The sequence below is a fragment of the Marmota flaviventris genome, chromosome 1, assembly GCF_047511675.1.
Source record: "Marmota flaviventris isolate mMarFla1 chromosome 1, mMarFla1.hap1, whole genome shotgun sequence".
NCBI classification, from domain to species: Eukaryota; Metazoa; Chordata; class Mammalia; order Rodentia; family Sciuridae; genus Marmota; species Marmota flaviventris.
In genome coordinates, this window is record NC_092498.1 from 157,988,036 (window position 1) to 158,003,163 (window position 15,128).

The following is a 15,128-nucleotide window of genomic DNA, read 5'->3' on the forward strand; positions in this document are numbered from 1 at the left end:
GGAGACAAGGATTGAGAGTTAGCTAGGGCAGTCTGACAGCTAGAGACTTCTTGGATCTGCACTCCAGCTCTAATGAAGAGCATCATTTTGCATTCTAAGGGTTGAGTTGAAGCTCCATGGGGCTCCCTTTTAGGGCTGGTTTTATGGGTAGAAAGGGAAGGCTGGTAATGTAGGATCCTGAGACTCTCCTTCCTATTGAACCAGAGCAGTTTCTGGTATTTTGTTTTCTAAATTGAACTGCAATATAAACATCCATTTCAAGAAATGGTTTCATGTCTCAAAAAAAAAAAAAGATATTTGAAATGCTGACTTAGTGTTACTGTAATATATTAATATTCATAATCACTAGTGGTTTTGTGTGCTTATTATGTTCTAGACACTATGATAAGACTTTACTTAACTGATTTCTTGAATCTCACAACAATCTCTAGTTTACAGAAAGGACTGAGTCTTTACAGGGTTAAGGACTTCAGGGTACATAGCTAGTGAGTGCTGGAGAGCTAGGCTTTGGATATGAGGGCAGTGGGACTCAAAGCCTCAAACTTTACTTTTTTTTTTTTCAATTGATTTTCTTTTTTTAAATACACAACAGCGGAATGCATTACAATTCTTATACATATAGAGCACAGTTTTTCATATCTTTGTATATAAAGTATGTTCACTCTAATTCATGCCTTTGTACATTTTTTTTTTGCATTACAATTCTTCTTACACATGTATACCACAATTTTTCATATCTCTGTTTGTATATAAAGTATTTTGACACCCAGTTCGAATCTTCATACATGTACTTTGGACTTTAGATAATGATGTCCATCACTTTCACCATCCTTGCTAATCCCCTGCCCCCTCCCTTTCCCTCCCACCCCTCTTTCCTATCTAGAATTCATCCAATTCTCCCATGCTCCCCCTCCCTACCCCACTATGAGTCAGCCTCCTTATATCAGAGGAAATATTCAGCATTTTCCATCCCTGAAATATTCAGGGATGGAATCAAACTAAAAAGTTTCTTAGCAAAAGAAACAATCTGTGAGGTGAAAAGAGAGCCTACATCCTGGGAGCAAATTTTTACCCCTCACATATCAAATAGAGCACTAATCTCTAGGGTATATAAAGAACTCAAAAAGCTAAGCACCAAAAAAACAAATAACCCAATCAACAAATGGGCCAGACATTTCTCAGAAGAGGATATACAATCAATCAGACTTTACTCTTACATTATCTAAGTCTCTAGAGTGAGATCCCTGATCGCAACTCTCCCAGTCTCGTTTCTTCATCCATGTTCTAAAAGGGTGTTGTGAAGACTATGTGCAGTAATGTCCTTAAAGTCATTATTACAGAGCCCATCACCAGCACTTAGTTAATTATTAATTAATATCAGTGTTCACCTGAAAGCTGGCATGCCTCTTACACTCTCTACATCATTCTTGTGTTCTCCATGTGACTTTTGCCCTTTCCAAGGGACTCTCCCTTCCACCAGCCTTGCACAGTATACCCCTTCCTATCCACTCTCCTTTAACCCATTTAAACTGGTAATATACAGATGTTAAGGATTGCATTAGGGCTTGTGTGAAATTTTCCTCAGTGCTATATTTCTGATGAGATTGCTAAAGAATAATTCAAAATGAATTTAATTACAAAATGTGAGCTCAATCTGAAGGTGCCCTAGCTGTAGTGTCTACCTGTAGAGAGAGTAATAGGCAGGATTGGATTCCTTGGCCTGGTGGCCCCCTGTCTGTCTTTTCCCTCTTCTGTCTTTCCATGTCCCTATTCAGGCCATTGATGGTGAGCTGTCATCAATAAGAAGGGCAGTTCTTTTGTTGAAGGTGTAGATGGTGGCTACCTTAGGTATCTCTGCACTGCATCAGCCTCCTCCTTTCTTTGGCTTCATGCTTAAGAAGAGTGGAAAGTAATTAAAGTGTCTGAATAGTGAGTCATGATAAGTAGTTGTTCCATTTTGATTGCTAAATAATAAATATAATAGTCTGCTGGGCCTCTGCATACAAGGCAACAGGCATCACAGGAGAATTTCTGCTCTGTGGTCACTTGCCCTTTTCCTCTGCAGGCCAACCCCAGTGCTGATCTCTACTACACAACCTTCAGTGACCCCCTCTATCTGACCATGTTTAAGATGCTACGTGATACTCTATACTACATGAAAGGTGAGGACTGTTGGCACATGTGTCTGTGCAGGCAGGAGAATGGACTTCTCAACTGCCATTACAGACTGGCGCTTGCTTTCTGCTAGGGCCACTTAAAAAATAAACACAAGAACAGGGCACACTGGCCCACAACTGTAGTCCCAGATACTTGGGATTACTTGAACCTGCGTGTTTGAAGCCAGCCTGGACAACATAGCAAGACCTTGCCTAAAAAAAATAAATAAAACACCACATATATGAGCAATATGGTTACATGACTGAAATTTAGGGGGAAAAGCAAATAAGAAAAATAAGTCTTAAGGACCCCATTCCTAGGAATTATGACTTCTTTGGTGGATTTATTTCTTAAGGCATTTTTCTAACGTACATTTTATATATTGTCTGTTTAGCTCATGATTTTACACATCCAATTTAGACAGAAAATTTTAAAAAATGAAGGACTTACAATAACTTTACTCAGATATAATATCTTACTAGTTTTGCATGCACATACAAAAAATTTCACTGAACTACACTACAGCCTTTTTTTATTTTGATACACAAAGTTGCCAAGATTAGCTTTGAATTTGCAATCTTTCTTGCCTCAACCTCCTGAATAGCTTGTAATCATGTGCCACTGAGCCCAGCTCTTTTATACATTTTTTTATTTACTTTTTAGTTGTAGTTGGACATAATACCTTTATTTCACTTACTTATTTTTACATGGTGCTGAGAATCGAACCCACGGTCTCGCATGTGCCAAGCAAGCGCTCTACCGCTGAGCCACAACCCCAGCCCATCTTTTGTACATTTTTAAAAACATTTTTCTACATTCTTTCCTCACACCATTAAGTGTTTTTCATAAGCAGGTTTTAATGAGCATGTAATAATAGTCTTTAATATAGATATGCCTTAATTTAACCATTCCTAATCTGATTCTGAGGGCTATGGGAAGTCTAGCCTGTCAGAATGTAGGAGAGGGGTCAAGGATGACTCAGCCTGGCTTCACAATCCAGGAGCCCCCAAGTTCTTCCTTTTACCCAGGCTATGTGTTGCTGGCTTCCTCAGCTGGTCTGACTTGTGCTTGTCAACGGTAACTCTCCTGAATTTTCCTGGCCCATGGATGAGAATTTGAAAACAAACTCTGGGTGCTCCAAAGATCCAGGGAACTTTTTTCAGCCTCCAACCAGTTTTTTTCCTTGTAACTAGTAACCTTTCCTCTTTTTTTACTATCATAAAGTACTGCCTATTGTCAGTTGAATCAGTTTCTGTGATCACACATCCCTTTTATGTGTTTTAGATTTTAATATATAGAGTACTTAAAGCAAAGCTTGGTGGACTTGGGATAACGCTCATTGGTAAAGTGCTTACTTAGCATGTGTGAGTCCTGGGTTCATTCCCAGCACCACCGAAAACAATTAACCAACCACAACAATAATAACAATAACCAAAAAAGAAAAAAAAAAGAGCATGTCAGACTTCCCTGGAAATTATAATTTCTTTATTTTTATTTTTTTGAGAGAGAGAGAATTTTTTAATATTTATTTTTCAGTTTTCAGTGGACACAACATCTTTATTTTATTTTATGTGGTGCTGAGGATTGAACCCAGCGCCCCGCGCATGCCATGCGAGCACATTACTGCTTGAGCCACATCCCCAGCCCCTGGAAATTATAATTTCTTATGGCTGCCAGGTAGTTTGCATGTGGAGAACTATTGTGCACAGCCTATCCAGGCTTTTCCCAATGGGTATTCTTTTTTTTTTTAAATGAATTTCAATATTTATTTTTCGGTTTTTTGGCGGACACAACATCTTTGCTTGTACGTGGTGCTGAGGCTCGAACCCGGGCCGCACGCATGCCAGGAGAGCGCGCTACCGCTTGAGCCACATCCCCAGCCCCCCAATGGGTATTCTTGAAACCGCAATAGCCAGCATTAAATGTTACCCTTCTTTTTGTTAGAGAAGAAAAGACCATAACGATTGACAGCCACTTGTTGTTTTCTGATGTAGTTTTGTTTTTAGCTATGACACTTCCCTCTTTCCCACAGACCTCCCCACTTCCTTTGTGAAGGAGATCCATGATTTTGTATTGGAACAGTTTAATACAAGCCAAGGGGAGCTCCAGAAGATTCTACATGATGCAGACCGGATCCACAATGAACTGAGCCCCCTCAAACTGCGCTGCCAGGCAAATGCTGCCTGCGTGGACCTTATGGTGTGGGCTGTGAAGGATGAACAGGGTGAGCCTGCCTGCCTAGGAAAACAGACTGCTTTCCTTGGCCCTGTGAGCTCTTGGCATGCCCTGGGTTCTTCCTCTCAAGAGCTTCTCAAAATGACTTCTAGAATTTTTGGCTGTGTTACTAGCATAGGCAATCACATTAGGAGTGGCCACCTTCTGGGTATGCACAGAGCTGGGCTCCTGCTGTGGGCTGGATATCTGTAGTTCTCTCCTAATAGGATGAACTAGACCTGGGAGGAAGGGAAAACCCAAGGCTACAGGACCTGTGTGGTGTTTTGGCAGGTTTTTTTTTTTTTTTTTGCCAGTTCTTTAGGCTTTTCTGTGGAGAGGTGGATGCTCAGAGCTAGAGGCCGTGGACTTTGTCTGGGGTAAAGTGGAATGGGAAGTGTTCTTACAGAATGGAACACTGCACAATGAGAGAGAGGGCTTAGGACCACTGCAGAATGAGAGGGCTTAGGACTAGCAGAGAGAAGACAAAGTCACCCATAGTACAGGATACCTGCCTCCAAACTCATTCTGGTGTGGCCCTCTTATTAAACTTGTAACAAATGTGTCTCTGGAATTTAATTAAATTTTATGATTAACAGAGATTATTTTGTAAATATTGGACTTTGATGATTATTTGTACCCTCCTCTGATTTTTGAGTTAAGGTGCAGAAAATCTTTGCATCAAGCTGTCTGAGAAGCTGCAATCCAAGACATCCAGCAAAGTCATCATTGCACATTTACCCTTGCTTATCTGCTGCCTGCAGGTCAGTTTCACTTGATGATTGAGATACTCGAATCCCATCCATGGAGCATCCTTCTTACCTGTTCAGGCTGTGATTGATTCTCCAGCAGCAGAGACAGACTGTAATATGAGCTGTTGTTTTTAGAACTTTTACTAGAGCCTGTTGTGGACACAGTTCTTTACTGAGTGTGGGCTGCCCTCTACAAGATGCCAGGGATTTGTGCAAGTGGCATCCAGGAACAGCTTTCCTTGAAGAGGGCCTTGGATCTTTTTTTATTGTGAAGCTGCCTCATATCTGCTGGGTGATGCCCAAGGCCAACAGATGAAGAGCTGTGGGCATGTGCTATAGGGCTTCACAAGGAGGAGGTGTATTCATCCACAATGCTTAGTTCTGCTCTGCTGAGATTCCATCCTTGACATAATCCCACAGACTCCATACTTGCCATTGTTTAAAAAGCATATTTTATACCCTTTCTCCCTTAATTTGTTTCCAAAAGAAATTAGTACATGTTAATAATACATATTTACTTTGTATGGGAAAGAGTCAATCCATCCCACTTCCTTGTCTTTGCCTCATAGGCAGGTGGCCTCTGGGAGCTTTGACCTTGGAAGTTTTTTGTCAAACTTAGGCATTGAAAGGCTTGAGCATCTCACCGCTTGGGGCCTTCTCAGATAGTTCCTCTCAGGCTATGTGACAGGTTGATGTGTTGCAGGGATTGGGCCGCCTATGTGAGAGGTTCCCGGTGGTGGTACACTCGGTGACACCATCCTTGCGAGACTTCCTGGTCATTCCATCCCCAGTGCTGGTGAAGCTGTATAAGTACCACAGTCAGTACCACACAGGTAATAGACAACTATAGTTGATGCCATGTTTCTAGCATCTAGTCCTTATATGCCTTTGAAGTCCTTAAAAAAGGGGGGCCATGTGACTATGTGATTCCCTACATGGGTTATGTGACTGTACTTGAGCCTGTTCTTCCTCCATGCCTTTCCTTCCATCTTTTCCTACATGTCCCACACCATTCCTGAGTTTCAGGCCTTTCCTGTCCCTGCCTTCTTGTCCTATCACCCCAAAAGCCCCTTCTAGTTCTATTTTCTTTTTAGCATCTTCTCTCACTAAGATAGCCTACACTGTGAGTCCTGCATGCCCCAATGCTGGGCCAAGGAGCTTCATGTACATAGCCATATCTAATCTCCACTGCCCTGTGAGAGGATACTGACTCAGAGCAGATCTGGCAATGTAACAATAATTAGCATCAATTAAATAGCTGCTGTGCAAGAGACACTGATTAAGTACTCCTCATCCTACCTATAAAGGTGGGCATTTATATTTTCCCCCTTCAGATGACAACACCCAAACTCTGACTAGTTGAAAGTCCTCTCCCATTCCTCATAATAGGAAGGGTTTCTCAGGCCCCTGTTGCACACTTGCCTATATCTTTACCTTTGTGCACATTACTTAGATCACCCCCAAGGACGGGACTGTGCTTTACTAACCATCAGAACTGCATTTATAGAGTGTTTATCAATATTTCTGAATGATTTATTAAGAAATTTGATTTGAATTTTTTAATTTAGTTGCTGGCAATGATATAAAAATCAGTGTCACCAATGAACATTCTGAATCGACCCTGAATGTCATGTCGGGCAAGAAGAGCCAGCCCTCCATGTATGAGCAGCTCCGTGACATTGCCATTGACAACATTTGCAGGTGGGAAGCCCTGAAGATGGAGGTTAAACCTAGGAAGAGGGAAATCTGTTTCAGATAGAGGTTAATTATAAAATAAGGAAGTTGAAAATTTCTGATTATTTTAAAAATATACTTGGGGCTGGAGTTGTAGCTCGCAGTAGAGCGCTTGCCTGGCATGTGAGGCACTGGGTTTGATCCTCAACACAGGAAATAAATAAATAAAACAAAGGTATTGTGTTCATCTACAACTAAAAAAAAAAAAAATTAGAAAAAACTATACTGGATCTAAAAAGAGGGATTATTATTTTTTAAAAAAGTAAACTACCTTCCTTTCTCTTCATAAAAATAATAAAAATGCTGGGGCCAGGGATATAGCTCAGTTGGTAGAGTGCTTGCTTCACATGTACAGGCCCTGGGTTCAATCCCCAGCACCACACACACACACACACACACACACACACACCACACATACACAAATAAATAAATAAATAAGCTTATTAAAGAAAATGTATAATAAATAGAGAATGTTCTATTAGCCTGCCATTCAAAGAAACAACATATTGTTATTTTTTTCTGTTGTGATATTTATTATAATTGAGAGGTTTTTGTTTTTCTTTTTAAAAATGTGAGTATTCGGGCTGGGGATGTGGCTCAAGCGGGTAGCGTGCTCGCCTGGCATGCGCGCAGCGCTGGGTTTGATCCTCAGCACCACATACAAATAAAGATGTGTCTGCCGAAAACTAAAAAATAAATATTAAAAATTCTCTCCCTGTCTCTCTCTCTCTCTCTCTCTCTCTTAAAAAAAAAAAAATGTGAGTATTCCTCACAGATACTTGCTGTGTGAACTCCCAACTCAAGAACCAAATACTTTCTGATTTGCATGAACATGACCCTTCCTTCTCTGAATTCTGACTTCTCACTCTCAGAAGCCAAATCAATACAGCCTATCTGTCACACCCATGTTGTTTTCTGACACTCTGGCTAGGACCCAAATAGGTATGGAGAGCAAGATACACCTTTAAGATTTTATGTTCTTTCAAACTGGATAACTACCCCCGCATGATGTGGCAGAAGCTAAAGGAACCCGGTTTGCTAAAGTAAATGTGGTGAGGCTGCCCATTCTATACTAGTACAGTATAAAAATAAATAAAATAAATAAATAAAAATTTAAAAGAAGATTTTATATTTTTATGGGATTTTTAAAAATTTCCCCAAACTTTTCCCAATTGCATAAGCATTTCTATTTACCACTAAAACTTTGATAAAGTCTGGGGTGATGCTCAGTGGTAGAGTTCATGCTTACTTAGCATTAACCCTGGTTTCAATTCCCAACACCAAGAAAATAAAAACAAAACCCCCAAACTCTTGATATCATTGTAATATTTCCTCAGCTATCTTGGGACCATCTATCTTTTGAGTAAGTCACTATAACTTTGTTAAGTCACTAACTTTGTTAGGAAATTTAAAAGTGCAAATAGGGTCGGTACAATATTCTGAAGAAAATGATTCTAGGCAAAATAATGAAGTTATTGTTTCCAGCTAAGATATTTTATCAAGTGGGCAAAATTTGCAGTAATTCTTTGAATTCATTCTACATAATGATTTTTTCATTCAGATTTTTGGGGTAGAAAATTTGGAGTAGTTATTTAAACATTGTAAACCTGAGAAAAGAAAAGAAAAAAACAAAACAGAACTGAAAAACTCTATCTTATCATTTTGATGACTAATATCACATGGTTTTCCTTGATCCTTAGGTGCCTGAAGGCTGGCTTGACAGTGGATCCAGTGATTGTGGAGGCCTTCTTAGCCAGCCTCTCTAACCGGCTCTACATCTCTCAGGAGAGTGACAAGTATGTTCCCATTGCTAGGGGCAGCAGTTCTCTATGGTTTTGGAGGGGGCACCTAGCATTGTACATGTCTGTGCCTCTTTTCTGGTCACAGTGTAGGCATGTATTGGGTTTGTCACAGGTTTAAGGTGAAATCTATCTCAGAATGTTCATCCTGCACAACTGTGCTAGTAGAGAAAAATCATTGTCCTCCAGCCTACTGTCTGGGGCTTTGTCTTTCTGCTGATAGTTAAAGATTAGCAGGTGGTCATTTTCAGATGAATGCTTCATTGAGACTGTAGTGAAATCAAGGTCTGGATCATAGCCTCTGCGTTTTATTTCATTACTGCGTACCAGAGAGCTGTTCATCGGGTGCTTCTGTTCTTTCCTTCTGTAGGGATGCTCACTTGATTCCTGACCACACCATCCGAGCCTTGGGACATATTGCAGTGGCCCTAAGGGATACCCCGAAGGTCATGGAGCCAATTCTGCAAATTCTGCAACAGAAATTCTGCCAGCCCCCCTCACCCCTTGACGTACTCATCATTGATCAGCTGGGCTGCTTGGTTATCACTGGAAATGTGAGGAAGGCCCCTAAGTGAGGCCAGAGCCATAAAACCTGCTAACCATGTGCAAACTTTGTTAATCTCCTTTGACTGTATAAAATGTAAAATTACAGAGTAAGTTTACCTTGCACCTGAACTAAATACTTAACAAGTATTTCAACACCACATAGTGAGTATAATATAGTGGTTCCATGAGTGTTGGAGAAAAAGAGATTTAAATTAATTTCTTATCAACGTAAATGACATAAAATAGGATTTGAATTGAAGAACTTTCCTTTTAGCTTTTAGTTTGAGGTTTGCTTAAAGTTTTAGAAATGAATGCCCTTGAAGGTATTTTATGGTCCTCAAGATTCAAGAGCTTTCCCCCAGGTGATGACAAGAGGGGCCTTCTTCCATGTTCTGGGAAGGGCCTCATGAAGGAATCATGACATGGTAACAGTGCTTCTTGCTCTCTTCCAGCAATACATTTATCAGGAAGTATGGAATCTCTTCCAGCAGATCAGTGTAAAGGCCAGCTCAGTTGTATATTCAGCCACCAAAGATTACAAGGACCATGGCTACAGGTAATGCTTTTGCACCTTGCTATTGCTTTGGATCCTGACAGTATTTAACTCCCTTTGAAAATGTGAGTTTGGTGATTTGTCCTTTAAATAAAACTTTTTTTTTTCCTTAAAAAAAGCACTACTTGCTACAAATAAGTGCACAAGGGAGGAAATGAAAAGCCACACATACACCTACCACGTGGAGTTGATCACTGGACATCTCAGTGCATGATGGTCCTAGCCCTTCCTTCTCTTCCCTTCTTAATAGGCCAAACTGCACACCCTGGTGACCTGCCTTTTTTTTTTTTTTTTTTTTGAGCAATATATCAGCTGTGCCATAAATGCTCCTCTGCATGTCACCTTTTAATAACTGCCTAGCATCCCATTGTATACTGGTACTGAGATTTGCCTAACCAACACTTAGCTTGAATGTTAGGTAGTTTTTCAATTTTTCTGCCAGTAAATGCTACACTGAATTACCAATAGCTGTATATCAGAGCATCATTAATGTTTTCCTTAGGTTCTATTCAGAGAAGTAGGATTTGGAAGGGTCTAAGGGAATAGGCATTTTAAGTCCTTGAAATTTTTATTTTGTTTGAAATGCAACCAGTTTTCCCTGGAAGACCAAGATGCTTCCTTGTCTTTTCCTTGCCTTTGCCTGAGAATGCCTTGAGGAAGGGACATGTCTCTCCAAGAGTTTGTCAGATCAACAGAAGAGAGGGAAAGGGAAGAAAGGAAGTCAGACAAGAACAGGAGGTTGGCAGAGGGAAGAAGAGAATTTCTATTGATGTCTTCTTGTCAGCCACTGTGCTTCTCTCTTCCAGACCATTAAATCCAGACCTCAGAGTTTCTCTCCAAGTCAGTTTAATGGGCAGTAGTGTAGCTTCACGACCTTAGAAGGAGCTCAACCATTTTGTTCCTCAGTTTTCTCTCCTGCCAAAGAGACCCTCTCTCTAGTTGTATCAGTAAATGAGATTGTGTGTGAAAGCTCTCCATCATTGTGAGCTTTTGGCATTGTTACACAGTTGACCCTCCAAATGTGCAGATTCAGCATCTGCAGTCCTGGGGATTGAATGCTTTACCACTGAACTACACCCCCAACTCTTTTTATTTTATTTTGAAACAGGGTTGTGCTAAGTTGTCCAAGCAGGCCTCAAACTTGTGGTCCTCCTGCCTTAGCCTCCCAATTACCTGCGATTGTAGGAATGTGCCACCATTTCTGGCATAGAGTGATTTTCATTGCTAATAAAAATGATTTATCCTCTTTCTCACCAGTGGAAGCATTTGCTGACCTTTGTTTTGCTCTTGACCTATCAGGTATATACCTAACTAATTGGGAAAGGAATACCTTTTATCATTGCTACTATTTGTTCTATGATTTCTGGAGATTAGACAGTGTGCTCAGTGCTTCACATGGTGTTTAACGCCTCTAATCCAACTTTTTAAAAAATATTTAATTTTTAATTATAGGTGGACACAATACCTTTATTCTATTTTTATGTGGTGCTGAGGATTGAACCCAGTGCCTCATACATGCTAGGCAAGTGCTCTACCTCTGAGCCACAACCCCAGTCCCTAATCCTACTTTTGCTCAGGAAGAAACTAAGGCTCAAAGACAAGTGATACACTCAGGTACGCAACATGGAAGTGGCAGTCTGGCTGCCTCCAGGGTCACAGAAACCTAGCAGGCCTCCCTGATTTTTGGCATATGGCTAAGGGGGCAATGTCAGCTTGACATTCAGTATTTGTGTGGCGCTGGCCACCATCCTGAGGCAGGTGATCCCAGGACACTTGAGCACTTCCTGCGCATTTGATATGGGCTAATATTAACATCAGCTCTGGGGTAGGGGGCATGCTGGGGAGATGCTGATCATCAAGTAAATATTTTATGGGTAGTAAATGTTGAATTAAGACTGTTGGTGATTTGAGGGGGAAAAGCAGGGCTCAAGCAGGAAGTGCCTGAAAAGTATGTATTTCCATATTTAGCTGTGCAGTAGGCCGTGGACATTCAGAGGAAAGTGTTCTGAGCCCTTTTAGCGTTTCTAATATGCAGATTGCTGAAACTTAGTCCCTTAGAATCCCTCAGTGCACCTCAGGAGAAGACTGCAATCATTTCTACAGCAGTTCACTTTCTTTTGGGGGCTCTTTGTCACAAAGATGGCATGTTCATCACCTGTTGAGAGTTCTTTGGTTCACAGGAGCATCATAAGACAGGCTAGATTTACCCAGTGTCACCTTGCTTCACCCTTACAGCGAGTACCGTACCCTGGACATAGTCAAGGGCCTAGTGGTGGCTATTATTTTGCTCCTTTCCCCTCAGGCACTGCTCCCTGGCGGTGATTAATGCCCTGGCCAACATCGCAGCCAACATCCAGGAGGAGCACCTTGTGGATGAGCTACTCATGAACCTACTGGAATTGTTTGTACAGCTGGGGCTGGAGGGAAAGAGAGCCAGTGAGAGGGCAAGTGAGAAGGGGCCTGCCCTGAAGGTAGGAAGGAGGAGGCAACCACTTGTCTTCCCCACCAGTGCCTCTGTCCTGCTGACCAGGACTGAGTCTTGAGGCATTGTCTTGATTAAAACATGATACCCTCTTTGTTAAGTACTTTAATACATCTGGAGAATGCAAGAAACAAGGAGGTGGGGTTCAATCTCAAGGATGCTGAAAGGGGTCGGGGCGAAGATGACTGACTTATCAGATTTCATCTGGTTTATGGCAGTCACTCCCCCAACCCGCATGACAGCATGACAGCAGCCTAGCATGGCCTCCCTCCTAGATGCCTCTCCCTTTTCTCATCCGTCTAAAGCTGGGGGTGAGGGAGAGGACTGTGACTGCACCTATGAAGACTTTAAGGGCCAATCAATGGAGGATAATGACAGCATGAGAAGGGCCAGGTTTGACCTAATCTCAGGCCATCCAAGGAATCAGTTCTTCTAGGACAGACAAAATGTGTTTTTTTAAAAAAAAAAATGTGTTAAATTCCTAAGTAGACAGATTAGGGGGTGGTTAAGGCAGGAAAGGCCTCTTACCCTATCATCTCCCCATTGACACATTGTGGCCACCAGGCCCTCTACTGTATTTCCATTTTCATCCTCCTTTGTTGTTTCCCTTGTTTCTGTTACCCAGTAAAATGTGCCAGATTCTATTCTAGCACAGGTCAGCCCAGTGTTTCTGTAAAGGGCTAGATTTAAATATTTTAAGCTTTACAAGCCTTAAATGGTTTCTGTTACAAAGGACATTTTAGACTGGGAAGGTCAGAAATAAGGAGGTAACATCTGAGTTGACAATTGCAAGAAAAAGCCCTACATTGATAGTCAGCCAGGATGGAGTAGCTAGTACAAAAAGAGATCTTAAGACCTGGGCCAGACTTGCCCTGCGGGACCCCTTGCCAGTGATTTGGTGACTGATTGATCAAATCTCCCAGGTAGTGCACAACTGAGATGAGTCCAATGCACAGGAGACAAAGCATCTCTTGCATCCAGCAGAACCCCAGGCATTGGTATGCAGGGGAACACTGGTGATGGAGGGAGTACTAAGTATTGAGAAGGCAGAAGATATAATGTGTCACAGACCTTCTTTCCCCCAGGATTTGGGCCTCAGTGTCCCCAAAGGACACCTAGGACCCATGGTTGCTCCCATCTGCCTCTTTTCTCAAGACTCTTGATTTTTAGTACTTCATTCAATACTGTAGATTGCACCATGAGAGCCAATGCAGGGATCCCCTTTGCTAATCACTGAGCTGGATACAAAGCTTTGAATTCTGGTCTTTGAAGAGTAGTTCTTGCTTGCTAGCCAAGTGGTGAATAAGTATTTATTGAGTAGCTGTTGAGCTTTTCCCTCTGAGATATGAACTCTGGAATAAGGGCTGCCTGGAGGAGAAGTAGTGAATAGTGCTAGCAAATATATCACCCTGTTGATTTCTTCCTTGATGTTTTATGCATATGTGTATTACCTGAAATTGAATCTTAGCATGCTCTTAAACCTGACTTCTTTTACTTCTTTTATGTGCTACTGGGGATTCAACCCAGGGCTTCATGCATGGTAGGCAAGCACTCTACCACTGAGCCACATCTCCAGCTTATGATTTTGTGTGTGTGTGTGTGTGTGTGTGTGTGTGTGTTAAACCCAGGAGTATTCTGCCTCTGACTTACATCCACAATCCTTATTTTTTTATTTTGAGACTAAATCTAAATTGTCCAGGCTGGCTTCAAATCTTGTGAATCCTCCTGCCTCAGCCTCCCAAGTGGTAGGGATCACTGGTCTAATTGCAGATAATGTTTACAACTATTTGATGACAACCAAGTAGTAGGGATTACAGGCAAGCACCACTGTGCCTGGCTTAGATGAGCATCTCTATGCCTCTCTTTGTGTACACATCTCTGATCATTTCTTCTTTTTTTTTTAGTATTTATTTTTTAGTTGCAGTTGGTCACAATACCTTTATTTATTTATTTATTTTTATGTGGTGCTGAGGATCGAACCCAGGGCCTCGCTCATGCTAGGCGAGCACTCTTCCACTGAGCCACAACCCCAGCCCTCTGATCATTTTTTTTAGATTAGGGAATTCAGGTTTATATGACATGGTGTCTTGTTTTTTAAAATAAGTGCATACTCATTGGTGACATTAGTTCTGTTCTTTCTAGGCTTCTAGCAGCGCGGGGAACTTGGGAGTACTCATTCCTGTAATAGCTGTGGTGAGTATTCATTAATCTAATGGTTTAAAACTCCAGGTACTGCACTCATGCACAGTACGTTTCTTAGAAAAATGCTGTTTTGAGACCCGAGTGTTTTAAGCTAGTGTTTCAGCCACCAGTAGCTCTCCTTGACTGCCCCATAGGTATCACTCTTTCTCTGTGTCCCGTCCAAATCTCCTCTGCCAGCTGACCTGGGAACTTGCCTCAGTTTCCCTCTTGCATGACTCTCAGGTCCTAGGTCTGACTCTGTTCTCAACCTCTATTATGACCTGCATTAATGCCTCTGACCAATGTTGGCTCAGCCTTTGTTTCCTCAGTCTTTTCTGTGAGATGAGGCCTGGAGTCCTCTTGTTGGTACTCAGCCTGTGAAGCTGTAGCCCCAAGTCTCTTCTGGAAGCCATTGTTGGCACACTGGCCACAAGCCCTGCCTCTTATCACAGCGTACCAGGGTAGAGAGCTCATTTCCATCTTAATTTTATTTTAGTCTGTTTCTGCTTCTTCAAGATGACCTTTGTAGAACTTGTTTTTACTGTTCTTAGTGTTTCCCAATGGCTGGAAGCACATGGGTTTTAGGATCATAACGGCTGGGATTGGACTCCTGGTCTGGCATATAGGACTCTGTAGGAACTCCTGGGCTTCTTCCCAGGGTCAGTGTAGGCATAACCATTATCAGTGACAGTTCAGAATATACATACTCAAAA

The 15,128-nt window shown here is 41.7% G+C and overlaps 1 protein-coding gene and 1 non-coding gene across 4 annotated transcripts in view; both read left to right on the forward strand.

The window, feature by feature from the left end:
- Pi4ka (phosphatidylinositol 4-kinase alpha) overlaps window positions 1–15,128 on the forward strand; it is a 128,242-nt gene that overhangs the window by 40,003 nt on the left and 73,111 nt on the right. For all 3 annotated transcript variants that reach the window (XR_011708920.1, XM_027924347.2, XM_027924346.2), the window contains exons 10-19: window positions 2,066–2,162; window positions 4,190–4,381; window positions 5,032–5,132; window positions 5,824–5,953; window positions 6,689–6,821; window positions 8,555–8,650; window positions 9,024–9,207; window positions 9,652–9,755; window positions 12,055–12,223; window positions 14,377–14,427. Coding sequence is in view for 2 of the 3 variants with exons in the window: in XM_027924347.2 (XP_027780148.1) it covers window positions 2,066–2,162; window positions 4,190–4,381; window positions 5,032–5,132; window positions 5,824–5,953; window positions 6,689–6,821; window positions 8,555–8,650; window positions 9,024–9,207; window positions 9,652–9,755; window positions 12,055–12,223; window positions 14,377–14,427 (1,257 nt within the window). In the remaining variant the exon portion in view is untranslated. The remainder of the gene's footprint in view (window positions 1–2,065; window positions 2,163–4,189; window positions 4,382–5,031; window positions 5,133–5,823; window positions 5,954–6,688; window positions 6,822–8,554; window positions 8,651–9,023; window positions 9,208–9,651; window positions 9,756–12,054; window positions 12,224–14,376; window positions 14,428–15,128) is intronic.
- On the forward strand, window positions 7,835–7,937 carry LOC114083167 (small nucleolar RNA SNORA66). Its single transcript, XR_003581101.1, has one exon. It is a non-coding gene; the product is annotated as a small nucleolar RNA SNORA66 (small nucleolar RNA).